This window comes from Ochotona curzoniae, unplaced genomic scaffold, assembly GCF_017591425.1.
Source record: "Ochotona curzoniae isolate NIBS_2020 unplaced genomic scaffold, NIBS_Ocur_1.0 scaffold_4937, whole genome shotgun sequence".
NCBI classification, from domain to species: domain Eukaryota; kingdom Metazoa; phylum Chordata; class Mammalia; order Lagomorpha; family Ochotonidae; genus Ochotona; species Ochotona curzoniae.
In genome coordinates this window covers 491,339-518,449 of record NW_024467126.1, presented here as the reverse complement: position 1 = coordinate 518,449, position 27,111 = coordinate 491,339, and the positions used below count along the sequence as shown (strand labels likewise).

General features: G+C 57.2%; 2 protein-coding genes across 6 annotated transcripts in view; both read right to left on the bottom strand.

The window, feature by feature from the left end:
• MARK2 (microtubule affinity regulating kinase 2) overlaps positions 1-2,605 on the bottom strand; it is a 60,956-nt gene extending 58,351 nt beyond the window's left edge. For 2 of the 5 annotated variants that reach the window (XM_040971072.1, XM_040971073.1), the window contains exon 1: positions 1,954-2,604. In XM_040971072.1, coding sequence (XP_040827006.1) covers positions 1,954-2,007 — 54 coding nt within the window. In that variant the 5' untranslated portion in view covers positions 2,008-2,604. Of the gene's footprint in view, positions 1-1,953 lie in introns of all 5 variants that reach the window. The other 3 variants (XM_040971071.1, XM_040971069.1, XM_040971070.1) reach the window with 3 other exon arrangements.
• A 6,037-nt stretch (positions 2,606-8,642) lies between these two features.
• Positions 8,643-18,533, bottom strand: SPINDOC (spindlin interactor and repressor of chromatin binding). Its single transcript, XM_040970919.1, has 6 exons — positions 18,335-18,533; positions 14,883-15,188; positions 14,639-14,803; positions 14,424-14,543; positions 14,097-14,297; positions 8,643-9,358 (listed from the first exon to the last, which is right to left on the bottom strand). The coding sequence occupies exons 1-6, from the start codon at positions 18,462-18,464 to the stop codon at positions 9,147-9,149; spliced, it is 1,134 nt and encodes a 377-aa protein (XP_040826853.1). The 5' UTR covers positions 18,465-18,533; the 3' UTR covers positions 8,643-9,146.
• Positions 18,534-27,111: the final 8,578 nt, after the last annotated feature.

The following is a 27,111-nucleotide window of genomic DNA, read 5'->3' as shown; positions in this document are numbered from 1 at the left end:
CCGAGCCCTCGGCCCTGCCCAGCAGAGTGCTGGGGGAAGCCGACACGTGCCAACAGCACCTCCACGTTTGGTAAACACCACAGAAGTGCAACTCCACACCACCCTGCCGCACAGAAATCGCTGTGGCCTGGACACAGGAGGCCCACGGCGCTGCTCAGCCCCGCAGACGCCGGAGGGTGCCGGCTGCTCCCTCGGCCTCCTCCCAGCGGGGAGAGTTCTCCAGTTAGGCAGGCTCCACCTGCTCAGCCTGCTCAGTTGTGAGAGAGAAAAGGACAGGAGGAGCCACCTCAAGGGGACAGAGAAAGCAGCTCCCAGAAAGCAGAAACAGCTGGCCAGGAGGCCGAGAGACAGCGGGACCCAGCCCCAACGCCCCCGGCCCGGGACTTGCGGCCCATGCGGAGCCAGCTGTCAGGCCCAGGAATGAACGCTCCCCACCCTTCCTTCTCCACGCCCAGTGCACCCCAGAAACAAACAATCCATAAATAATAAAAGGGCCAACCAGTACGGAGAATTCCGTCCACGACGCCTCATGAGTTCCTAACTGTTCAAGTGACCGAGAGCACGGGGTGATAAAATACCAAAACAACAAAACACTAACCAAAGGAAATGAGGTAGTGTTTTGTCAGAGTGGAAGGTAAAGAAAGGAGAGATGCATGCTGTGTAACCACAGCTCTCCCCCAGGGGCTGGAGGGAAGCAACCGGGAGGGGAGCAGACAGAAGGCCAGGCCCCGGAGCCGGGCAGAAGGGCAGCGCTCCCAGCCTGGCTAGCACCAAGGGCTCCACAGGGCAACCAGCAAGGGACCCCAGACGGCCTCCCAAGTGACACCGGCCCCCAAAGCTAGGCCGGCGTGCCAGACCCTAGCCGTGACTGCCGGGTCGCTGGACTTGATGGACTCACAGGAGTGGAAGGGCAGGGAAGCGACCGCGGCGCCGCGCGGGGGGAGGGGGCTGTGGAGAAGACACTTAACGGGGGAGGGGGGAGAGAAGCCATCCCCGCAGAGGGACACGTTTGAGGACGAAGAGGCGAGCAAAGCGACAGCGTGGCAGCAGGCAGGGGGGCAGGATGTGGGAAGCGGAGCACGGCAGAGGTAGCTCCGGAGAGGACCGAGCAACAGGTTGTGCTGGCAGGGCAGAGCGGACAGAGTAAGGGCCCCGTGGCCGTTCGCGGCGGTCGGGGCGGAGGCGGCTGCAGCCCCGCGGGACAACACAGCGGGAAGCCGAGGGCCCGGCCAGCCGAACCCCGGCAGAGAGAACAAGGGGCTCCCCGGCATTCGGAAGGCAGCAGGGCTGGAAGCCCCAGGCAACCTGTGGGCACCCGGCGCGCATGACAGCTGGGAAACACGGAAGCGACAAAGGCCAGGGCGCTCCCGGAGAAAAGCAGGGAAAGTGATGGGAGCCAAGAGGAGGCGAACGCTTTGGAAAGGTGACGAGGGTGGAGCTGGTGGGCTGCGCTCCCGAGGGAGGAAGCAGCGGGGTGGGGGAGGCGCTGGGCACCTGCCAGCGGACCCTGCGGGTCACGACCGGGCACCAGGAGAACCGGGGCGGGAGCGATGCGGGTTAGGGGTGCACGGCGAGCTGTATGGCAAAGCGCGGGGTGCTGCTGGCGGAGCAGGAGCGCGGCTGTTTGGAGCGTGGGTGGAAGAAGACCAGAAAAGGCCCCTGAGAGGGGGAAAAAAAAGGGAAGAGAGGGGAAGCTGAGGAGGTTAACACGGAAGAGCGCAGGAGGGCGGCGAGGGGCGGGCGATTGGCAAAGAGACAAGTGTGCAGTTCAAGGTGGGTCCCGGGTCAGGACTCGGAAGGGGGATGTGCGGGGCCGAAGCCCGGAGCCGGATGACAGGGCAGCCGACGCCTGCGGGATGGCAGCAGGGGCACGACAAGAGCAGAGGAGGGAGAAGACTCCGCAAGGTGCAGGGGCCCAGCCAGAGAATTCGGGGAGCCCTCGGGGCTCCTTACCTGCTCCGTGTCCCTCTCGTTCAGCGTGGGTAGGGGGGTCCGGGCGCTGGACATGGCGCCGGTATCTCAGGGGAGGGAACCGAGAAGCTTGGAGTAAGGGAGGGAAGGGAAGGCGCGGAGCCCGGCCGGGCGGGGCTTCTCACAGCAGGAGCGCCCGCCGCATGGGCCCCGGCCGGGGGTGCGGGGAGGCCCGGGCAGCCGCTCACGCCAGCCCGGGGATGCGCCGCTCGGGCTAGGCCGCGCCGGCTCCGAGCGGCTCCGGACCGCACCCCCCCGACCCCCGGCTGGGCTGTGCCGCCTTTCGGCCGGGCTGCGCCGCTCCGCCTACTCTCTGCCGCCGCAGCCGGCCGCCTGCCTCGCTCCTCCCCTGCCCTCAGCGGCACTGCTCCGCGCCCGGCACACAGGCAGCCGCCGCCGGACCTGCTGCTCCCAACATGGCCGCCAGCACCGCCGGCCCTCGGCTCTTTCCGCCGGCAGCAGCCGGAAATATCCGAAGCGCTTAGAAACGGGAGGGGATCAAGCCTCCTCCTCCCGGTCGGGGACCACGGGTGAATTCCGGAAACAGCCGAAGAAGGTAATCCCCGGAGACGCGCGCGCAGCTCCGCGAGTCCGAAGGCCGAGCTTCGGCTCTGTTTACGGAAATCTACGAAGGAACTCCGGACCCTCCTGAGCGCCCCGCCGAGGCCACGCCCACCGGCCTTTCCCCGCCCACATCAAGCTGGCTTTCGGCAGTTTCCGGAAACACCCGAAGAGCCTCCGCGTGGTGAGCCGACCACGCCCCCGTCCCGCGGAGCGGCCGAGGGAGGCAGTCGGCCATTTCCGGCAACACCCGAGGCCTGCCGAGCGCCCCCTTGTTGCTCCCCCGGGGTTCCCAGAGCCCGGTTCTTCGTTTCTTTCCGTCAGTTTTCGGGTATTTTCAAACAGTGAGCCAGACGCGTGGATCCCTGCGCGTGTTTTTATTTGACTAACTAGGAAGCGAGACTGGTGGCTGTTCCTGCGGTTGGCATCCCTCAGCTGTGCGGCAGCTTCCTACTGCGTGTCTGCTCACACCTCTATGGGCTGTAGAATCCACCTTCTCGGGGCTGGCACAATGGGTCAAATAACGAATGCCTGCATCCCACATAGGCGCCAGTTCTCGTCCTGCCTGTTCCCACTCCTGGCTTAGGATCAGCTCACCTCTGCTGCAGCCATTTGGGCAATGAACCAGCAAATGGAAGAGCCTCTCTCTGTAAATCTGCCTTTCAAATATAAATTTTTTTTTTTAAATCCACCTTCTGGTTGTCATGCAGCCTACCTCTTATCAACATGTGTCACCCGTAGGGGCAGCCACCTATTACCTATTTACGTACTGCCCACTGCGGCCCCAGGGCTTCCGTGCATCTGTCTAGAATGGCCAGCTTCTGGTCTGAGGGGCTTTGCCAAGGCCAGCATCTCCCACGCTTGGTTGCAGGAAGCTTTTGAGGCTCTGCCACCCAGCCCCAGCTGTGCCAACCTGAACGTACTGCCCTCCCTACACAGAAGGCATTCATTTCGTTGGAATTGGCATTCCAAAGAACATCTTTGAGTTCCATGTTTTTCCATTATTTTTAAAGATTTATTTATTTTCATTGGAAAGTTGGATAACAGATAAGAAGAGAGACAGCGCAAGATCTTCCGTCCAATGATTCCCTCCTCAACTGGCCACAATGGTCATACTGAGCCAATCCAAAGCCAGGAGCCTCTTCTGGGTCTCCCACACAGGTGCAGGGTCCCAAGGCTTTGGGCCGTCCTCGACTGCTTTCCCAGGCCACAAGCAGGGAGCTGGATGGGAAGTGGAGCTGCTGGGATGTGAACCGGCGCCCATATGGGATGCCTGTGCTTGCAAGGCAAGGAGTTTAGACACTAGAGTACCAAGCTGAGCTGTCCAGTAATTTTTTTTTAAGATTTATTTATTTTTTTTATTGCAAAAGCAGATATATAATAGGACGTGAGACAGAGAGGAGGATCTTCTGTCCAATGATTCACTCCACAAGCAGCCACAACGGATGGAGCTGAGCCAATTCGAAGCCAGGAGCCTCTTCTGGGCCTCGCACATGGGTGTAGGGTCCCAAGGCTTTGGGCCGTCCACCACTGCTTTCCTAGGCCACAAGCAGGGAGCTGGATGGGAAGTGGAGCTGCTGGGATTAGAACTGGCACCCATATGGGATCCTGCCGCATGCAAGGTGAGGACTTTAGCCACTAGGCTACTGTGCCAGGCCCTGTTCAGTAAGTTTTTAAAGGCTCCAGCAAGACATGCCAGGGAAAGAGGGCTTTTAAAAGATAATGCACATTTTCTAGTGGTGAAGTGTACTAGGGACACCCACGTGGGAGACCCTGAGATGAAATTCTGGACTCCAGGCTCCGGCCTGGAGTTGTGGGAAGGAAAACGCAGTTCTCTGTCTTTTAAACAAACTCCCCACACAAAAAGAAAATCTTAATTAAAAGAATCTTTTAGAGATAGTGTACGTCTCCCATGCGGGAAACCTGAAAGCTCCAGGCGCAGACTGGGGAGTGAGCCAGCTTCCTCTCCCTCCTCATGTGTACTGTCTTTCAAATTAAAAAAAAAAAAAAAAGTTTTTAAAAAAGCATGCATTTCTCATGCTTTCAGAGATCGTCTACTTATTGGAGACAGCAGGTGAGCAGGAAGAGGAAGTCCCACGTCCCAGGCAGGTTGGCACCGGGAGCTGGCAGTTCCAGCCTCACTCCGAGGTGGGTGGCAGGAGCCATTCCCGACATGCTCAAAGCTGCTTCCCAAGTCTGGCTCAGCAGGAACCAGAGGAGGGGAGCAGACCCTGGGCACTGGACGCAGGCCCCTGCTCGGGTATGGGCCACAGGCACCACACCAAGGGAGGTGTCTCCCCCGACCTTCTCATCTTGTTCCCCATTTCTCTCATGAGACAAACATGTGGGCAATCAGGAGGATGATTCTTCAGGCCTCTGTCAGCCTCAGTTTCCCCACCAGGAAAGTGAGGTCACTGCATTCATGAATTCTGAGATCCGGGAAGCCCCTGCTGCAAACAGGAAGTCGGTGCGTCTATTCTTTTCTTCCTGCTGGGGTGTCTCGCACAGGACCTGCAGCAGCTTAGGCTCCTGACACGGGACGAAGTGGGACTAACTGTGCTGGGCTGAACAGCTGCTCACAGTGGGCAGGGACCACAGGTCCCCAGAGGGGCAGGAGCAGGGAGGGCCCAGCGGTTATACGCAAAGTGCCAGTAAGCCCACTGACAAGGTACCAGTTGACTTCCAGTTCACAGAGGCAGCACGTGAAGCCAAGCCCAGGGTCAGGCGAACCAGGGAAAGACACAGCTGGATAGAAGTGAGAGGAGGGATACAAATCTTCCTAAAACTACAGACTAAGGAAGGTGGCCAGGACCCTAAGCCACCTCCACGTGCCCTAGCCCAGCTCCAGTCAGCCCTTTGACCACTGAGAAAGAAGTTGGGTATGGCGGGCCCAGTGCAGTAGCCTCGTGGCTGAAGTCATTGCCTTGCATGTGCCAGGATCCCATGCGGGTGCCGGTTCTAATCCCAGCGGCCCCGCTTCCCATTCAGCTCCCTGCTTGTGGCCTGGGAAAGCAATCGAGAACAGCCCAAAGCCTTGGGACTCTGCACTCATATGGGAGACCCAGAAGAGGCTATGGGTTCCTGGCTTTGGATTGGTGCAGTTTTGGCCATTGTGGCCACTTGGGTAGTCAGTCAGCAGGTGGAAGATCTTCCTGTCTCTCCTCCTCTCTGCATATCTGACTTTCCAATAAAAATAAAGAAATCTTAAAAAAAAAAGTTGGTGATGGCAGTCAAGGAGGAAAAGAGGAGGGGACAGGGACACTGCCCACTGCCCCTTCCCCACATTCCACCCCCCAAAATCTCTGCGAATCATCTGCCCTCTGGTGGCCAAAGGGAGACATGCTGTTGATTCCTGGGCCCGCTGTTACCTCTGAGATCAGGGTGCTGTGAAGCAAAGGAAGGGGGTCCCATCCCTTCTGTCCTCCAGGCTGCCTCACCAGCCCCACTTGTGGCACAGGTTGCCTAACCAGCCTCCCACCCTAGACCCCCTATGATGCACCTGCCAGCATGACCCTCCTGTGCTCTGTTGGAAGGCTATGGCCGGCTCCCCTGAGGGCTGTGACCAGGCCTGACTCTATGAGCCCGGGACCTGCTGGCACAGAGGCCTGCACTCAGACCACGAGTTGGGTCTCACATCTTTACCAAGAGGGACCTACTGTCTCCTCTGGCGATGGACCCTGCATGTCATGTTCCTAGCTGGTGGAGCAGCCTTCGGCCTGTGCTCAAAGCTTTGCTCAGTGTGGCCTCAAGTCACCTTTGCCAACACGTCCTCCCCTCGGTGCCGACACCTCTCCCCGACTCCCTCTCCCTCCCACACAGCCCTCATGTCCCCGTGCCCTTGTGTTGGCAAATCAGGCTAACTTGTCCCCACCATGTCCCTCGGCTTCCCAGGCATACTTCAAGATGTGGTCTAGGGTGGGCATTTGGTGCAGCAGCTATGGCATTGCTTGGGACAGCCGCAATCCCTGCGGCCCAAGGGGTCAGAGCCGAATGTCTCGTCAGTGTGAGGCCAGCGGTTTGCGAGCCCCTCCCCATCCTCGGCCGCATTTGGTGTCAGAATGGCTCTGCATAGACAGTTTTTCTTCCCCTCCCAGTCCCTAAGGAAGACATCAGAGAAGACAAAGGCTGTGGGAGTAGGGGGATGGGATGGGGAGGCAGCACCCACGGTCCTGGATGGATAACGGCACCCCCAGCCTGGGGGAGACCCCTAACGAGTGCGGGGAGTTCTCCTGGCGTTTCGGCAGGGCTGGGTGTGGAGGGTGGCCCAGGGAGGATACTAAGCAAGCAGGCACCTGGGCACTGGGTGGGCCGGCTGGGGTGCTGAAACCAAGCCCTCTAGCACACTCTATCTTCCAGGAGCCAGGAGGTGATCCCCAGTGGCTCCCCACCCACACATTGAGCCCTGGGCTCCCCGTGGAGGCTGTGGCTGGAGTCATGGAGCAACCATGCCATTCATCACCATGGCAACCGCCCTGTGTAGAGAACTGTCCTCCACGGCCGCAGGAGTACACCCAAGAGGGCCCTTGACAAACATTTCTTGAGCATTTACAACACAGGGCGCCCTCCAACGAAGGCCTCACAAGCTGGACACTGCCCAGGGAGCTCCCAGTCCAGGCGGCTCCACCGTGAATCATGCCATAGGAGTGAAGTGGCAGTGAGGAAAAATATGAAGCCATCAGCCTGCCTTGCAGCTGTGAACACACAAGGCGTCAACGTAAACATGGCCACAGGACAGGAAGGACTGGAAAGCCATTGCAAGCAGTCGTCATCCCTGCTGTGCCCAGGGCAAGTTGATAATGTTCAATCCTTCACATTACCCAAGTCACAAGGTTCACCAGCCCTCAGACCTGGGAACTTGCTGGCCCACACACCGGCAGAGCCACTCCTGACCCAACACGTGGTGTTTTGAGTCCTGGGCCTATTTTCCACGATACCTCACCATCTTTCCATCTGCCATAGACAAGGCTGCCACACACATTCTCGGGCTCCTTCTCCAGAAAAAAAAGAGACCCTGACCTAGCAGTCCATCAGGCTGGGACACCCCTTCACAGGTGATACCCTTCCGGGCTGGCACAGGGCACACTGCACGTCAAGACCCTTCATGATAGACATGAACTTTCTGACCGAAGTCAGCTCTCCATCATCCTGCTCTATGCCCAGCTCTATCCGTGAGCCAGTCAGGAGCAGTGAAGCCAACCAGCAGGGACGTGGCCCTGCAAACCAAGCCTGCCATGAAGCCAAGAGGACGGTGGATTCTGGGGTTTGAGGGAGCCACGTGTGAGTTCTGGCTGACCACAGAGAGGATGGCTCCATCAAGGAGGGAAAGCAGCCTGGCAGAGACAATGGGCCAGCTGATGGTCCAGGGCATGAGAAGAAAGTTCAGGCAGGCAAAGGCTTGGCTGAACTCCCATCTGAGGCCAGGTTAGAGGAGGTTGTGCAACTCAAGACCACAGGACACTCCAGCCCCACGTGCCCACTTCCCCTTTGTGGTCTGGGAGGGGCACCTCTGCCCCCCTGTAGGCTGGCTGTGGCCATTTTTTTACATGGAATTTCAGCTCTCCGGTAGAGCATCCCTGGGCCCCTACAGTGGCCTCCCAAGTAAGTCAGAAGTATGATGCTAGCAGCAGGTGCACAGTACTCTGGCATGCCGTACTGGAACACTCGGCTTCGGTGTTGGCTACCTTACTTCCGATCCAGCTTCTTGCCACAGGTGTCATGGGCTCAAGCACGACAGCTCGGACTGTCACCTGAACTCACTTTCCAAGAGCTCCTGTCCTCTAAGCTCACAGTGGCCTGGACTGTGGGAGACCTAGTTAGAATTCTGGGTGTTGCAGGCATTTGGGGAATGAGGCAGAGGATGGGAGGAGCTTTCTCTGTACCCCAAAGTAAATGCAGCCGGGAGTTATGATCCCCAGAGCAGAGGTGAGGGAAGGTGGCATGCTACCCCCACAGCCCACAGCAAGCCAGTCCCAGCTCCGACGCCCAGCACAACACTGCCCTGGGGACCGACCCGCCACCCAGCAACATCTCCACTCTCCTGCATCACAGGTGGCTCTGGGACCCAGCTGTCCTGTCCAATCTCTTCACCAAACAGAGTCCAGTCGGTGCTCTTAATAAAAAAAAATAATTTATTGTCAACAAAGGCGATATATATACAACAGAACAGGTGAACAAGGTAAGGGGAGTGACCAGAGCCCCAGGCGGTGCCGGGCCCGTGCAGGGATGAAGTGGGAAGAGGTAATGAGGGTCTCCTGGCTCAGGAGCCTGAACGAGTGGGGGAGGAGAGGTGCCCCCCGAGGTAGTGGGACTCGGCTCAACCCCGTTCTGACCACCTCCTCTGTGTAAGGCACTGTGCCGGGGGAGAAGGGTGGGGAGCCAGAGGGCGGGAGGAGGTGGGGACGGAGGTGCGGGTCAGCAAAGGATGGGGTGAGTGTTCTCCACAGGCCCAGTGCCCTACTGTACAACAGCCTCCGACACCCGGGGTTGACATTTTCCAGCGCCCCAAGGTTCCAGCAGATACTGCCCAACAGACGATCAAGCTGGACTGCTCCAAGTTATAAGCCAAAGGCGGGACACCGTGTCTGCCCTCCCACCCGCCCCAGGAAAGCAAGAATTTACACCCCACCCCCCGCCTCTGGCTGCCCTGGCCCAGCAGCGCTGGGTCCTGATAGAACTGTGGGCCAGTCTGCAGTGTCACCTGCTCCCACAGCCTTAGAGCCCTGGGGGCGCTTGGACCAGTCTTGCAGGAGGCTGACGGCCGGAGGTTCCTCCATCCGCACGCGGATAACCTGGAGATCCAGTGTCCCGCGGAGCCCCGGTGGGGGAGCTGGCAGGGGTGGGAGCAGAAAGCAGAGTCAGAGTTCTGCAAGCCCTCAGCCCAGCGGTGTTTGGGAAGCTGAGGACCATGGGAGCCAAGGAATGCCAGGCCCAGATGCCTGCTCCCCCAACTCTACCCTTTAGTGGACAATTCGACCTCAAACCACTGTGCGTCCTGGCCTAACGGGTAAAAGCAGTGAGACCCAGCTTTGCCCACCAAGCAGTGGACAAGCAGGGCCGGGAGAGGAGTGCTGGAGAGAGCCCTAGGTTAGTGTCTGGCTGCACTTCACAACTTCCACCCGATTTTGGCCCTGGCAGCAAGACCTGGGCCCCACAGCCTAGCTGTCCAGTTGAGGAGTCAGGAGGAGCTGCTGCCAGTGAGGAAAGTAGAGGATCTAGACAGGGCACAGGGGCCGCCACGGAGCCCGGGCAGGAACGGCATGCTGTCCCCCGGGCAAGCAGCCCTTTGCAAGAGGCTTTCCTTACACTCTCTTCAGAAACACAAGGGTTTGAGAAGTGGCAGAGCAGACAGGTACAGTTTCTGTAGTGACTTCTGGGCTGTCCCCAGGTTGTACGATTCTGCTTGGAGCTCACATGAGCAGGCCGAGGGAGGACTGAACCCCACTCATTTCTTCCCTGACCAACAACGGCTTACTGAGCACCTATGACGTGCCAATGTTGTGCCACTCACTGCACCGACCGTTCGTGGTGACAATCAACAAACACATCAACAAGACAGACGCCACGTCGGAACCCCAGGGCCAGGAGACAGGGCAGCCAGCTGCGTACAGTTTTAACAGCAAAGCAAGGACTTAGCTAGATAGCAGGCTGGAAAGAGCAAGTGCAGGTGCCAGGCGAAGAGGGGAAACATCAGGGGCCTGGTGGGGAGACCCTGGTGCCCCAGGAGGCTCTGGCCTTGTTTGGAGTGTGACAGGGAGAGAGGGCCTAGAAAGTTCTGAGCAAAGCACAATGGGCAAAGTTCCAAGGCCAGCCGCCAGGCCATGGTGGCGGCAGGAGAGTGAACTCTGACCCTGTGCGGGGGTGCAGAGAGCCGGACAGGATGACCCAAAGGTCTGGCCCGAGGCAACAGGTGGGTGAAGGATGCAGTCAAATGGCTGGCACACACTAAGATGAGCCTCGGGGTCTGGCCTGGACCTGCCAGCTGGGCAGCTGAAAGAGGGGCTGGAACCTGGGGCCGAGCAGGGGGCCATGGACCAAGGTGGGAGAGAGGAGCACACAGGAGGTATTTAAAGGTGGGTGCCTGGGTGTGAGGCACAGCTGGAAGGACCTCCTCACTTCTTCGCTCACGCACAACACAGCCACTGGAATCAGCACGGCACAGGACAGTCACACCCCGACCCAGGGTGCAAGCATTCTAGCAACGAAAGATACTGCGAGCCCTGCAGCACCGGGCCTGAGGGGCAACTTGCAAGGGAAACTGGAAAGCAGACCAGGGGCTGCCCCAGGCACAGTGGCAGGACCAGAGCACAGGACTGGATTTCACTGCGGGGAAAGCCATTGATGACCTGGCTGCAAAAAAAACAGATTTCAGGTGGAATGTGGAAGATCCAAGTTTGCCTGAAGTGGATTCCAGAGATTGGGCAATTTCAGTTCTGAGAATGCCTCCCAGCTTTGTCAGACAGTTTGGGGTAAATGGGACAGTGGCTAGAGGGAATGAGCGGCAAACAACAGTTGTGTGTGAACTGCTGAAGGTCCACAGGGCCGGGCGGGCACTGGCAATGGGGGCAGGAGGGGCAGGTGGACTTAACAGGCACCAGGGGCGAGTTTACCCTTCCGCAACGCGGAAATCAGTTCCGTGCGTGCTGCTTGTGGCCTTACAGGAGAGTTCAGGAAGTTAGGGACTTCCCAAGCCAATGGACCTCGGGGCCATTTCTCCCTGCTGCTAAGGAGGAAGGCGGGAGGTGTGCGGAGGTCGGCAGAAGGAGGCTGAGGGGTGGCAGAGCGATCTAGGCCCCAAGCTGGGAGGACTGCGCAGCTGGACCCAAGTCCCCAGCCTGCTCACTCTCCTCCCTTGTTTGGGTCTCAGGGGATGCTGGTTCCTTCCCCAGCGTGTTGGGCATCAACGGCTGGGGCTCTGGAGACGTCATCACAGCCAGGGCCAGGCAGGCAGCCACTTTTCACCCACACTTTCTTGGTCAGGCACTGTCCCAGGGGCCAAGGACCCCAGCCCTCTAGTGCTTGGGCAGGTCTCCATGTGTGTTTCCCGGCCAGGGCTCTGGGTCTCCCCCAAAGCAGTACACAACGAGGGTGCTTTTCTGTCTTGTCTGCGTGTGGGTCCCACAGCTCGCCTTTCTTCTGGCTTGGACACCCTTCCCTACTCTCACCCCATGAAGCCCAAGGAACATTCTAGAAGTCTATGTGTCCCAGCTTGCTTCACCTATGGGCAGGATATGTTCTGAGAAGGCCACACTGCTGCCAGGCAGACAGCACACAGCTGCCTGGGGCCCACAGGCTCCCAAGAGCAGGGCTCCCTCAGGCTGAAGTCGCTGCCCCAGCGCCCGTTCTGCCCAGCCTGTGGGTGAGCCCTACTCTAAACAGCTGGAGACAGAGCTGCCTGCCTCCTGTACCAACCATACAGCTTGCCTCAGGGCTGGGCCCTGCGACCACTCACTGCTCCTTTCCTGAGCGCCTCCTGTGGTTTCTGGACCACCCTTGCCCCACAGCCCGGTCTCCAGGAATCCTGCCTCTCTGCTACTATCCAGTCAGCTCAGGGAGCCTCCCCTCATCTCCTTACAGGTCACCCTGGAACTCCGAGTGAAGCCTCTCATTAGAGAATGATGGCAGAAGACCCCTACACAGTGGCACAGGCCAGCCGTGCAGGGCCAGGGCACGCTAGCAAGGAGCCGGGGAGCGCCCAGCTGCAGGCAGAAGGTGCATCCCAGCATGCGCAGCTGGAACAGGACTCAAGCTGGGACGTGAGAGGCCAAACCGTGACCTAGAGGAAGGGGCCACCGAGTCAAGAAGGGAAAGACGTCCTGGTGACTCAGCAAGCAGGCAGCGTGTGCATGCACCCTGCTCTCCAGGGATGTCAACGCGCCGAGCGTGGCCCAAGCAGCACACACACAGGCATTCCACAGCAGAGGCACGGCCCCGCCAGCCGGCAGCGCACTCAGAGCTCTTGCATCCAATGCCGCACAGCCTGGGAAAGGAGGCAGGCCATTTCTGGGAGACCTACTCAATCCCCGCGAGCTGTGTCTGGCGTGGGGAGGGACAAGATGAAGCTGGCGTGGCCTTGCCCTACCCAGTCTCCTCTGAACTCTTCCCGCTGGGTCCGCCTACTCTGGCTACTGAATGATGCCCCCAAAGATGTCACATCCAAACCCCCAGCCCTGTGGCAGGTGAAGGCTGCCGATGAAGTAAAGCTGCTCATCAGTTGGATAAAATACAACATACGGGCTTTGGCCTTAATGGCCAGAGTGAGCCTGACATAGCAAGAGTCCGGCTACGCGGAAGGGGGAGGCGGCTGGGTCACAGCTGCCTGGGAAGCTGGAACAAGGAGACCTCGGCAAGCCAGGCCACACGAGAAGGCCAAGTTTTCCTGTCTGTACCCCAATTTTCAGCTCAGTGAAGATTCACCACGGCCCCGACCTTTGAACCATGTGCTGCTCTGAGCACCGGGTTTACAATGATGCGTTTCGGCAGCCACCGCACCATGGCAAAAAGATGCGGAGAGCTCAGGAAAGGAGACAGAGAGCTGCTTTTTTTCCTTTGTTTATATTTACTTGAGGGAGACAGACAAAGCCGCTATGCATGGGCTTGCTCCCAAAGTGCCTGCAGTGCCCGCGGCCAGCCAGGCTGGAGCTGAGAGCCCGGCCGGGTCTCCCTCGCGGCTGCCTCCCAGTGTGTGACGGAGCCAGGAAACTCACACACCCTGATGTAGCAGGCCAGTGTCCCAAGTGGGATCAGAGTGGCCAGGTCCAAGGTCTGCCCTGACATCTACCGCCTCCTAAGATACAAGTTTCTGAAACAGCAATGGGTGTTTAGCCCAACCATTAGGATACCTGTGTACCCCACGTCACCTGAGCTGAATCCAACACCCGGTGCCAGGCTCCCTGCCACGTGCCTGCTGTGCACACGTGGACAGTCAGCCACCTCTGCGAACTTGTTTCCCTTGAATAAGTTCATTCTGGCTGTGAAAATAGTCAACCATGCCTGGTTCCAGCTCAGGTGACAGGGCTCCTGTCCCCACATGAAAAACCTGGATTGTGCCCCTGGTGGCCGAGTTTTGACCCTCCCTGGCCACAGCCATCACAAGCATTCGTGGAGTGATACAAAGGATGGGAGATTTCCCCTGACCCTCTGCCCCTCAATGGAATACAAACCAGCAGGCCGCAGCACAGATGCAAGTACTGAGTGCCGTTACTGGGCGCTGACTGGGCTGGCGTCCCCAGGCAGGAGTATGTCCCTGGTCACGACCTGTCTGCTCTGACACCTGCCTGCTGGAATGGCTGGGCAGACCCCTAGGAGGTGGACACAGGGACCAGCCTCCCATGTCACACAGCTGTTAGGCCTCTAGGCGGCGGCAGCACAGCTCTCTGACCCCACGGCTACTCCCATGAAAACTCCTAAGAAATGCTGAGAAAAGCTTATCGCCTGCCACCTCCCCATCAGCTAGACAGCCCACCCGAGGCAGCGTCCCTCAGGGCATCCACACACCTGTCTGAGGGGCCAGGACCGGAAACGCTGTCCACCCACCAACCTACTTGGGTTCTGTTGGAAGGGCTCACCTGGAGAGAGATCCTCCGGCTGGGCAAGGCCAGCCCCCGCCGTCCGGCACTGCTGAGGCGAGTCCTTGGCGTCGGCAGCTCTGAGCTGCGTGTGGGAGAACAGCTGAAGGACGAAGCCGGGGGGAAAGCTGCCGTCGGTGAAGTGTCGGACCTCGGCCGGTGCTGCGAACGTCTCAGTGGGTGATTCGGGCGATGGGGGGTCTGCAGGGAGATGAGGGGCCGGCGTGAAGGGAGCCAGAATCCCGGGTGAGAGCCTGAGGTCCCAGGGCAGCCACCACGGCCTTCTGCCCACAGCCCAATCCTCCTCACCACCAGGTCTGCCCTCACCTGGGTCTGGGCTTTTGGTCACGGCTCTGCCTCTCTTCTTCCGGACCGGCTCCTCCCCGGCTGGCTCCTTCCACCTCAGTCCCCTGGGCTTCTTGCTCGCTGGCTCAGCGATGGGGGCTGCTGCAGGGGGCAGAGACCTTCCGCCAGGCCTGAACCCACCACCCCAGGCCTCCTACACCCTCCCTCCGACCCCTCCGGCTCCCCTAGGGACTGACCAGGAAGCTCGAGGGGGCGCAGTCCCCTGGGCCGGACCCTCCGAGGGAGTATCGTGTTGTCCTCGGGATCAAGCAGGACCACGATCTCTGCTGGTGTCTCAGCAGGGTCCGGGAAGGAGGCCTGGTCCGGCGGCGCGTCCCGCCCTGAGTGGGAAGTGGGCAGAGCCTGGTGAGCCGTGAGCGATGGGCCCGCCTCTCCCTCCTCCCATCCCGGGTCCCGAGAGAGTACCTGGGCCGGGAGAGCAGGGCTGCTCCGCGCCAACATCCTGCAGCAGGGCCACTCCCTCGCCCCAGGCCTCCAGGATGTTGCCCTTTTCAGAAGGGCTCAAGTCCAGGGTGTGAGGGTGCTGCTCCAGAATGTGTGCCCGGGCCGTGTCAGCAGAGGGAGCCCGGATCTCGGCGCCACACACCATGCACAGCGCCCGCCCGCTGCCTCCTGGGCTGTTGCCCACCAGGAACTCCTGCTCCCAGGACACCTGCTGCCTCGGCTCCTCGCAGCCAGCCTCCAGCAGGCTGGGCCGTGGCGGAGGGGTCTTCTCCCGCTGGGTGACTGCACAAGGAAACGAGACACAACAGCTGGCAGTGCTGCAGTGGGATCCCCACCGGTTCTGGGGTTTTGCAGAGGGTGGGGGCTTCCCATACAAAATCCAAAGCAGCCCCCTTCTAGGCCCAGAGAGCCTCAGGAAGCAGAGTCCTCCTTCACCTCACAGCGGGGTCCTGAACATGTTTCAGGGCCTGGCGGCATAGCCTAGCGGCTAAGGTCCTAACCCTGAACGCACCGGGATCCCATATGGGCGCCAGTTCTAATCCCAGCAGCTCCACTTCCCATCCAGCTCCCTGCCTGTGGCCTGGGAAAGCAGTCGAGGATGGTCCAATGCTTTGGGACCCTGCACCTGTGTGGGAGACCGGAAAAGAAGTTCCTGGCTCCTGGCTTCAGATCGGTGCAGCACCGGCCATTGCGGTCACTTGGGGAGTGAATCACCAGACGGAAGCTCTTCCTTTCTCTCTCCTCTGCTCTGTATATCTGACTTTGTAATAAAAATAAACAAATCTTGAAAAAAAAAAAAAAGAACTACACATTTCCCCAACAGGCTCTGGACTGCGCACACCTGGGTTGACCACTGCGGATGATGTCGCCCCAGAAACCCATGCATTCCCTCTCCCTGACAGCTGGCTAGCCACTGGGCCGCTGGGTCCACTTTCACAGGGGCAAGGCCAGAAAAGTACAGGACTGATGCTCACCCGGAGGAGGCGCCCACAGGCCTCCCTGCTGCTCCAACTGCCTCTCCCACCCTGTCAGCCCACCTGTACCTGCCCCTGGGTATGGATCACACACCCCAACAGGCAGCCCCAGGCTCACGACAGCAGGGCTAACCCTGGCAGGCCGCAGAGGTGGCGTTTGAGATGGACCCCAGCCTTGGGCTGCGCAGGGTGGCACCTCTCCTGTGTGACCACTGACAGGAATCCCACCTCCTGGTGACAACAGGCCCTGCTGCCCATCACTGCTCCAAGTGCACCGGCGGCTGCTGGGTCCACGATGCTAAAGCAGAGGGCAGTGCTTCTGCTCCACCAGGGCCCACAGCGTCCTCCGACCAGCCTCTCTCCTCACCCGGCTGCCACTGCGGCCTCACTTCCCTGGGGCCAGCTCCATTCCCCCAGCTGGGCACCCCTCCCCTAGGGTCTGTGTGCCCACTCTCTCCACGACAGCTCGGATGCTGGGTGCTGGACAAGGCCGGCCTCCATCCAAGGTGGATGTCATCGTGGGACACCTCCAGGGCTCAGACCTTGGCCCTTCCGCTGAGACATCTCCCGACGCTGCCTGCCTGCCAGCGTGAACCTGGGACTCCTCCCTCTGGACCGCGACAGGCAACTCCAACCTGCCACAATCCAACCTCAGCTACTATCTCCCCACAAGTCCGTCCGCCTCCCCCCAGTTCACCCTTTCACCCCAAATCCTTCCAAAGACTTGGACCTCAGGAGCGTTGCTCTTGTTGTTCTAGCTAAAAATTTAAAAAATGTTATTTATTTGAGACCTCCTCCCCATCTGCTGGTGCAATTTTCAAATGTCTGCAACAGCCGGGGCTTGCCCAGGAACGCAATCTGGGTCTGGCAGGATCCCAACCCTGGGAGCCATCCTCACCGCTGCCTCCCAGGCACACAGCGGCAGGAAGCCGGAAGGCAGAGCAGAGCTTGACTGAACATGGCCCTCCGAACACAGACGTGACCTTGCTAAGCCACGTCTTTTTTTTTTTTTTAAGGTCTACTCATTGTTTGAAAGGCAGAGTTACAAAGAGAGATTTGCCTATCTACTGGCTCTCTCCCACAACGGCCATGCATGGATGGGCCAGGTTATCCAGGACTCCCATCTGAGTATAAGGGTCCACTCAGGACACCTGCTGTTGCTCTCCTGGGCCCCTGGCAGGGTGCTGGAGAAGCAGCAGAGCGAACTTGACCAGAGCTCAGAGGGGGAGTGCGCTGCTCTGGCCACCCGCCTGTGTCCTCCCAGTTCTTCCCCTGGCCACCTCCCACTATCCTCAGACCTGCATGCCAGAGGACCACCACACGAGCCTTCGCTGACCATCAATCCAAAAGACAAAAACACACCTTTCCCACCTAATTTCGCTGCTGTCTCTGACTCGCGTGCACGGATTTACCCATCTCCCACCATTGGCACACCGGCAGAGCAAGCAAGGTGGACCACAGACACTGGCCCACCCGTGACAGGGTTCCTCAGATAGCTCCTCCCCCAGGCAGAGGGACACTCCATGAACATTTATTTAGCAGGAGCAGGGAGGAGAGCCCGCCTTTATTTCCCTCAACAAGGCTGACACCCTCGTGATCCCGAGAAGGGCAGGAGGCAGGGGCCGTTCTGTTCCCTGCTCCCCCCAAGAGGAAGCTGGGAGGTGAGCAGAGAGGGCCTCGTACTCCCTCCAAGCTAATTTTTCCTAGAAGAAGGCTTTGTTTTCTGTTGCTTTGCCAACTCCTGAGCGCGGAGACCATGGAGAAGGCGGAGGAGGCCCAGGGTTCCTGAATCCCTCCCCACGCCCAGCCAGAGCAGGTTCCCTAAAGGCGGGCACTGCCTGCGGCCCATTCACCAGCCCTGACACCTGTGGCTTTTGCAAGTGGAAGAGGTGGCTAGGCGAACCGGGGAGCGCATCCAAGTCCTCCGCTGGGTCGGCGGCCCCGCTGGCCTTCACCACCCCCTACCCCCCCAATTCCGCTCTGGACAGCACAGCTGCCGCGCCCAGGTCCGGGCCTAGAGGCCTGGTCGCCCCTCGGCCTGCAACACAGCCCGGCCAGTGAGCTCGCCGAGGAGGCAGGCTGCCGGGGGAGCGGGGAGCGGCTGGGGGCGGCGGTCTCCGGGGCTCAGGACCCAGCCGAGGGGACGCTCGGGCACCGGAACATCCGGAGCGTTTGGGGCGTGGATCGAAAGCTCCAGACCCTGAGCGGGGGGAGGCCCGAGATTCCAAACCGGGTGGGGGAGGAGCAAGAGCGCGCCCCGGTCCCCGGCTGGGAAGCGGGGCTGATGTCTGGGGCCCCCTCAGAGGGGGCGAATTTGGAAAGCGGGGGTGGGGGGGTGTGTATCCGGACCATCCCCCTCCTCCTAACACACACACCTTGACCCTGGCGGCGGCGGGTGGGAGGGGTCTGCACCCCGCAGCCAGACCACGACACAGGAGTGGGGCTCATCCTCACCTCTGAGCCTCGGCTCGGGCCGGGGGATCACGGCCACGACCACCGCCTCATCGTCGTCCTCCTCGTCGTCTTCGCTTTTGAGCTTCACCTCGAAGCAGTCGAGCGCCGAGCCCTCGGCCCCCAAGGCCATGGCGCGGCCCGGGCGAGCGCGGTGACTGGATGCCGGGCGCGCAGGCCTCCCGCCCGCGCCCGGCCCACGGCCGCCGTGTCCAGCGCAGCCCGCGTCCACGCCGCGCGCCCGCCCGGCCTCGGGGAAGACAACTCACAGAAACACCAACCCGGGCGGGGAGGGCTCAATCCGGGGCCCCAGACGCCGCCGCTCCCTGTTTATAGAGGCCCAGGGTCTGCGCCCGCCCTCCGAGCCCGCCCATCGTCCGGCGCGGCCAATGGCGGCCATCTCCGCCCTGGTCCCGCCCAGGGCACGCGGTCCGTTAGCAGCCGGGGGACCCGCAGGGCGGCGTGAAGGCGCGCGTGCTCGCGGCCGCCCCCCTCAGCCGCGGACCCCCACGGACCCCAGGGCCGAGGCGGCGTGCGCGCGCGCGCGCCGGCGGGCGGCAAGGGGACCCCCGGGCGCGTCCGGGCCGGGGGCACCCAGTGCGCTTCGTGGAGACGCCCCCGCCGTCGGCCGGCCTCTGCGAGCGGCGCGCGCGCAGGCTTCCTGGAGCCCCCAGCATCTTGCTCAGGATCCCTTTCAGCTCTGGAAGGCGGGAAAGCGGCTAGGGTCTCGAGCTTGGGCGGGCGGAGCAGGATTCCGCCTGTGGCCCGGCCCTGTGACTTTGGGGATGCCGAATTCCTGCCCTCCTTTTCTTTCAGAAACCTTTGGGAAGCGGGGACTGTAAAAAATGTGGAGGAACCGGCTAGCCGGGGGTGCGCGCGCCACAGTAGCTGTGCGTCATTTTATTAATTGTGTCCGTTCTATACTTTTTTTAAAAAAGATTTATTTTATTTTTATTGGAAAGGCAGATACACAGAGAGGAGGAGAAACAGAGGAAGATCCTCCTTCCGACGGCTCACTCCCCATCCCCCAGCGACCATAGCAGCCGGTGCTGTGCTGATCTGAAGCCAGGAGGTAGGAACCCCTCTGGGTTCCCCACGCCGGTACAGGGTCCCCAAGGCTTCAGGCCATCCCCAACTGCTTTCCCAAGCCACAAGCAGGGAGCTGGATTGGAAGTGAGGCAACCGGGATCAGAAACGGTGCCCACGTGAGATCCCGGCACATTCAAGGCGAGGATCCCAGCCGCTAGGCCACTGCGCTGGGCCCGTTTTATAGGTTTGTAGTGTCCATTTTGAGCACAGGAGGCATATTTTGCGACCTTTCTTAAGGACACATAGCCATCCCCCGCCCTCCCCGCCTGAGTGCTGTAAGCAGCACCCTGTCTTCTCTGAGGACGCCATCCTGAGAATTCGCTTGAGAGCATGTGAAATCTGATACAGAAAACCTGTCAGCAGAGGTGACCCAAGGCCTTAAGACCCTGCACCCACATCGGAGACCCCAAAGAAGCTCCAGGCTATAACAAACTTTCTGCCATAGTGGCCATTTGGGGAGTGAACCAGCAGATGAAAGACATACCTATCTATAGGAGTTTTAAATTTAATTTAATTTAAATTTTGTTTGTTTGTTTGTTTGAAAAGCAGATATACAGAGAGGAGGAAAGACAGAGAGGAAGATCTTCCATCTGCTGGTTCACTCCCCAAGCAACCACAATGGCTGAAGCTGAACTGATCCAAAGCCAAGAGCCAGGAATCTCCTCCAGGTCTCCCATGCAGGTGCAGGATCCCAAGGCTTTGGACCGTCCTTAACTGCCTTCCCAGTTCACAAGCAGAGAGCTGGATGGGAAGCGGGCCTGCCAGGATTAGAACCAGTGCCCACATGGGATCCTGGTGCATTCAAGGTGAGGACTTTAGCCGCTATGTTATGGCGCTGGGCCCAGAAAATCTTTCTCTTTTCTTCTCTCTGTAAAACTGCTTTTCCAATAAAAATAAATATTTAAAAGAAAAAAAAAAAGAAGACCTGTGTTACGTCCAGAAATTCAGAATAATGGGGTGGGTCAGGAAAGGAGGCACAATTAGCCTGAGGTTAATCTGGAATGTTTAAAGGGAATAATTTTATTATTCCCAAGTGTATCCAATCCCAGTGGAGGATGACCCATAGCCTGGGACCCCGCACCTCCTGACCACCTGACCCAGACAGGAAACCTTTTGGGAAGTAAACCAGTGGACGAAAGATCCTTCTCTCTGTTTGCTCTGCCTTTGAAGTGAATAAATTAAAAAGTGTATATGCGTGTGTGTATATATATGTAGATACAGATATATATTAGTTGGAAAGTCAGATTCACAGAGAAGGAGAGACAGAGAGAAAGATCTTGCGTGCTCTGGTCACCCCCCAGGAGGCCGCAGCAGCCAGAGCTAAGCCCATCGGAGGCAGATGTTTTCTCAGCGACGACCCGGGTATTCCTTGCGAAGAGGGCTCTGACTGCCTTACCGATGGGCGCTTACATGGATGTGTATAAAGAATAATGTGGCATTGAAAGCTGTGTGGAAGGGTAGGTACAGCACAATGGCTCAATTGGCTAATCCCCGCCCCACCCCCCGCAAGTCATGGGATCCCATATGGGCACCAGTTCATGTTCCAGCTCCTTGCTTATGTTCTGAGAAGGCAGCAGAGGACAGCCCAACGCCTTGGGACCCTGTACCCATGCGGGAAACCGGAAGAAACTCCTGCTTCGAATCACTTCAGCTCTCTGACTGCTGTGGCCACTTGGGGAGTGAACCTGTGGGGAAAAGATCTTTGTCTCTCCTTCTCTCTGTGGATCTGACTCTCCAGCAAAAATATATGAATCTGGGCCCGGCGGCGTGGCCTAGCCTCCTGGCTAAAGTCCTTGCCTTGAACACACCGGGATCCCATATGGGCGCCGGTTCATGTCCCGGCAGCTCCACTTCCCATTCAATTCCCTGCTTGTGCTCTGGGAAAGCAGTCGAGGACAGCGCAGTGCTTTAGGACCATGCACCGGTGTGGGAGACCTCTAGGAGGTTCCTGGCTCCTGGCTCCAGATCAGCACGACACCAGCCATTGCACTCACGTGGGGAGTGACAGAAGATCTTCCTCTCTATCTTTCCTCCTCTCTGTGTATCTGACTCTGCAATAAAAATAAATAAATCTTTAAACAATAAATAAATAAATCTTTTTTTTTCTTTATTGGAAAGGTGATAGGAACAGTCTGACTATAAGTACTTTACATTTACATTGCTCCAGCAAAACATGACCATAAATAAAAATGGAGCTTTGGGAAATATGGGTTGGAGTATTATTAATAATCTTAATTGTATCCTCAATATTGTTATAGTTTTATCAGAAATTGATGATCCAGAAATAGCTGCAATAATAGATCTCCTTTGTAAGTTATGCTGTGACTTAATAATGGATATAGTGAGTATGTTAGAGTCTTTTAACAAAGGTGACTCCATCCTCCTAAACTACTGGTGAAATGGGGCCTCCTCTCCTACTGCTCCTGTCAAGAGACTCCTAGGCGCACAAGCCCTCCCCTTATCACCTTTGTCAAGAAGCCACCATGTACGTAAGCATGTCATGGTAGGAATGATAAAGAAGAAATAATTGTATATTAATGAATAGGTATGTTTTGAGAATGAATATGCATGTTTTTTTAGAATTAAGAGAAAGCAAGTGTTATTGATAGATAATATGTAATAACCAATCAAAATATTGTAAACAACTGCCTGTCTTGCCCCTGAATTTGTATATAAACCCATGCATTTGTCCCAGTTACTGAAGCCAGCAGGCTCCCACTAGACCGGAGCCAAAAGCCCCTGGGCTTCCACTCGAACTTGCAGGCTCCCACGAGGCCGGAGCCAAAGGCCCAGCAGACTTCCACGAGACTGAAGTCAAGAGGCACTCTCGGTGGCTTCCCCCATCCTGTTTGGTGTGTGCTTGCCTGAATAAATGCTTGAATGCTTGATTGCAAAGCACCCACTCTCGACTCTTGGCATTTGTTCTGGTGACCGGGCTCGGTGTTCGCGACAAAAGGCAGATATACAGAGAGAAGAGACTGAGAGGAAGATCTTCCGTCCGATGATTCACTCCCCAAGTGAGCGCAACGGCCGATGCTATGCCGATCTGAAGCCAGGAGCCTCTTCCGGGTCTCCCACGCGGGTGCAGGGTCCCAAAGCCTTGGGCTGTCCCGGACTGCTTTCCCGGGCCACAGGCAGGGAGCTGGAAGGGAAGCGGAGCCGCCGGGATTAGAACCAGCGCCCATATAGGATCCTGGGCATGCAAGGCGAGGACCTTAACCACTTGCGCCACTGCGCTGGGCCCAAATAAATAAATCTTAAAAAATAAATCAGGCCTGGCATGATAGCATAGTGCTTAAAGTCTTCGCCTTGAATGCCCTGGGATCCCATGTGGGCGCCAGTTCTAATCCCGGCTGCTCCACTCCCCATCCAGCTCCCTGCTTGTGGCCTGGGAAAGCAGGGGCCCAAAGCATTGGGATCCTGCACCCAAGTGGGAGACCTGAAAGAAGTTGCTGGATCCTGGCTTCAGATCGGCACAGCACCGACCGACCGTTGTGGCCACTTGAGCAGTAAACCATCGGACGGAAGATCTTCCTCTCTCTCTCCCCCTCTCTGTGTTGTCTGCTTTTCCAATAAAAATAAATAAATCTTTTTTAAAAATGTGGAAATCTCAGCAAGTTCCGAGAGCTTTCTGTTATCCATAAAATGAAAATTTAAGGGTAATAAATAAATCAATCCACTGGTTATAGCTTGACAGCATTCTTCTCTCCCTTCCTCAGGGACTAACACACTAATCAGTCACAGTGCAGCCTGCAGTGACCGGGATTGTATGAGACAGAGTTGCCGAGGGAGGCCTCAGCTCCAACCTGTCTCATTCCTGTCCTGCCCTGGAGCTAACCGTCGCTGTTGAATGAGTCAGAGAGGCACCTTGGGTTCCAGCACACGCGGCAACAGACTCAATCAGTCACCACTCAGCTCCGCCTGCGTGGGGAGCTTCCTTCCCCTGCACCTGCTGGGGACCAGGAGAGTCTCCAGGCCTCTTCCCCAGCTGCAAGGTCCCACCTGCTGTGGGATTGGAATCTGCATTGCTGAGACAGCCCGGCTGTGGAGGACTAAGCACAGAGCTTTATTAGACAAAGTAACTCTATTTTTTTTTTTTTTTTAGGATTTATTTTGGGGTCAGTGCTGTGCTTAGTGGACACTCCATCCTGGGTGGATGTGGGTGGCAGGGGTTAAAGCACTTGGGCCATCCTCTCTGGCCTCCCAGGATTCTGAGCCAGGGAGCTAGGGTTGAGAGCAGGCAGGACACTCCCCTGTCGGCCTCCCCAGTAGCAGCTTTCCCTGCTACATCCCACGGCCAGCCCCCTGGAAGCTCCTTGACCTGGTGACTGTGACCTTGAAGCACTATCTTGCTGCAGCAGGCAAGACGGGAAGAAAGAGTTCCTGTGTTAACGCTGCTTCTGTAATTTTGCGTGGTGTCCCTGGACACGCTGAAATGATGCACTTCCTGTCGGCACAGTGTTCACTGTGGCTGCCCAGTGGGGCCTTGGTGATCAGATGGGGGGTTGCTAACATGCAAGTGGGCTGTTGCGGCAAGCCGACTCAGCCAAGTTCCAAGTGGGGAGGGGTTGTGTCAGCAAGAGCGAGGCCTTGGCTCCTCAGCAGCTTGCAACTGTGTCTTCAGACCAGGCCAGGCCAGCTGGCTCAATGCTCTGACCATGGTCACCTTGACGTCACCTCAAATAAAAAGAAGGTCCAATTAAAGATGTCAGTGTGGGTCAGTGTGTTCAATCATTCAGGCCCTGAAGCTGCACAGACCATGGCATGATGGAGGGGCCAGGACCAGCGCCTGCATGTGATCACAGCCCCCTGTGTCTTGGCCCCCAAGTCAGTGGGGACCCCTCTGTTGTTCCACTGTGAAATCCAGGAGTCATGCTAGTCCCTCACGGTGTTTGGGTGCCTACCAGGCAGGTCCATTTCTTGTCCATCTTCAGGATTCCAGTGCGGTCCAGAGGCCAGCTCTCTGCCTTCTCGTCAGAGTTCTGCATGTCAAAATCTCAACCCAAATGAGCTCCAGGAAGTTGGGGATCCATTGATTCATGGAATTCAAGGAAGGGCAGAGAAACATGTGAACTTCAGGAGTAGCTGGATCCAGGATGTTCAAGCCATCCAGATGCTCTCCCCACTTTTGCAAGGTGTGTCCCTAGACTTGGCTCACAGATGTCTTTTCCCACATGAGCAGCTGTGGCCACTGTGGCCCACAGACAAGGGTCCGTTCCCTGCACATTTCACACCTTGCTCCTCCCACTGCCCACACGGCCTTCTGGCACTGAGTGCCATAGGACATGCAGATAATGACTCTGTAATCCTTGAAACTATACTTTGGTGTCATGAGTTGATGTGAGTCGGCTTAATGGGCAAGAGAGGAGTTTCTAGAACCTGTTCTAACTTCTAGCTGCATGGTAGGGGCCGAGCTTGTAGGGCAGCTGCTGACCCCAACATATGTGACATCAGTTGTATAGCAAGCTAATCCTCTGCAAGGCTGGCATACCATTTGGGTGCCAATTTGTGTCCCAGTTACTCCACTTCCATTCTAGCTCCCTACTGATGGCCTGGGAAAGCAGCAGAGGACAGCCCAAGGTCCTTGCACACATATGGAAAACTTACAAGAAATTCTTTGTTGCTGGCCTCAGATGGTTCAGCTCCTGTCATTGCAACCATTTGGGAAATGAACCAGCCTTAGGAAGGTATCTCTCTGTCTTCTCTCTGTAAATGTGCCTTTCAAATAACAAAAAATAAATACTTTAAAAAGTTGTTTCAACACCAAAAGCAGAAATAGACATTAAGATTATAACATGGGCCCAGCATGGTAGTCTGGTGGCTAAACTCCTCACCTTGCATGAGCCGAGATCCCATATGCATGCCAGTTTGTATCCTGGATGCTTAGCTTCCCATCCAGCTCCCTGCTTGTGGCCTGGGAAAGCAACAGAGGATGGCCCAAAACCCTGGGACCCTGCAGCAGTGTAGGAGACCTGGAAGGGGCTCCTGGCTTCAACTCAGAGCTCAGTTCCAGCTATTGCAGCTCCTTGGGGAGTGAACCACCAGATAGAAGATCCTCTGTCTCTCCTTTCTATAAATTTTTTTTCTAATAAAAATAAATGAAACTTGGCCTGGCGACATGGCCTAGCGGCTAAAGTCCTCGCCTTGAACGCACCAGGATTCCATATGGGCGCCGGTTCTAATCCTGGCAGCTCCATTTCCCATCCAGCTCCCTGCTTGTGGCCTGGGAAAGCAACAGAGGATGGCCCAAAGCCTTGGGACCCTGCACCAATGTGGGAGACCCGGAAGAAGTTTCTGGCTCCTAGCTTTGGATCGGCAAAGCATCGGCCATTGCAATCACTTGGGGAGTAAATCATTGGATGGAAGATCTTCCTCTCTGTCTCTCCTCCTCTCTGTATATCTGCTTTTCCAATAGAAAGAAATAAATCTTAAAAAAATGAATCTTTAAAATAATTATAGCAATATAGGAAAGCTTTTTTTGAAACAATATTGCAAATTGATATACACCATGATTATGTAGAAGAGCTCTTCCATCTTCTAGTTTCCATTGCGCATGCCCACGACAGCCAAGGCTGAGCTGGGCTGAAGCTGGGAGCTCCAAGGCTGCGGCCCTGCAGTGTGTCAGGGACCCAAGGACCTAGAACCTGCTGTGTCCAAGGGTGCACAAAGCAGAAGTCTGGACAGGAAACTGGAGCTTGTGCTTGAGCAAGACACTCGGCTATACATGTGGGCATTGTAAGTGGTACCTTGACCACGGCACCAGACACCTGTCCCCGATAAATAAAAAACACATCAAGGAATACGTTTTTCCCTATGTGTAATGTTTAGTGTTAATATTTACATCATTACCTTTATGGTGTTGCTATTTTGAAGTGATCTAAGAGAAAGATGTGTTTAAACTGTCTTTATTTTTAATATTACTTGTATAGTTGAGAAGGATGTACGCCCATGTGGGTCTCTGACGAGGGTGGGGAGGGTTGAGGCACTGAACAAGGTGGGTGAGACAAATGCCTCAATTTTCCTTTCCTCCTATGCTCTTAGTGGGAGCAGGAGGGACTAACCTTTGCTGTCCAACTACAACAGCGTCCAGGGATGGGGACACTCATTTGATGACACCTTAGAGACTTTGATGAGAGAGGTCCTCCATTTGTTGGTTCACTCCCTAATGGCAGCAGTGTCCAGCGCTAGGCCAGGTCAAAGCCAGGAGCCAGGAGCTTTTTCTTAGTCTCCCTTGTGGGTGCAGGGTCCTGAAGAGTTGCCCTGTCTACTGCTGCTTTCCCAGGTCATTCACAGAGAGCTGGGACAGAAGAGGAGCAGCTGCTCAGACCGGCACCCATGCAGCATGCCAGCATTGCAGCTGGCAGCTTGACCCACCGCAGCACACAGCCAGCCCCCTTTGAGATGACCTTCTTTCACTTAGTGCTGCTTGTTTGTACTACGTGACCTCTAATGACTGCTCATTATCCAATACCCCCTGTCTTTACTTCTGACCCATCTCCATTGCTAGATGTACCACAATCAGCTTACTCTGGCTTCGAATTAATGGTTTCTTGGTTACTTACTAGACTCCTTTGGGTAAATTCCACGGAGAGTGATTCCTGCATCACTGCGGTAAGACTGTACAGATTTTGGTAGGAATCTGCCTAACGGCCTTCCAGGACACTTAAAGCCGCGTGCATTTCCACCAACAA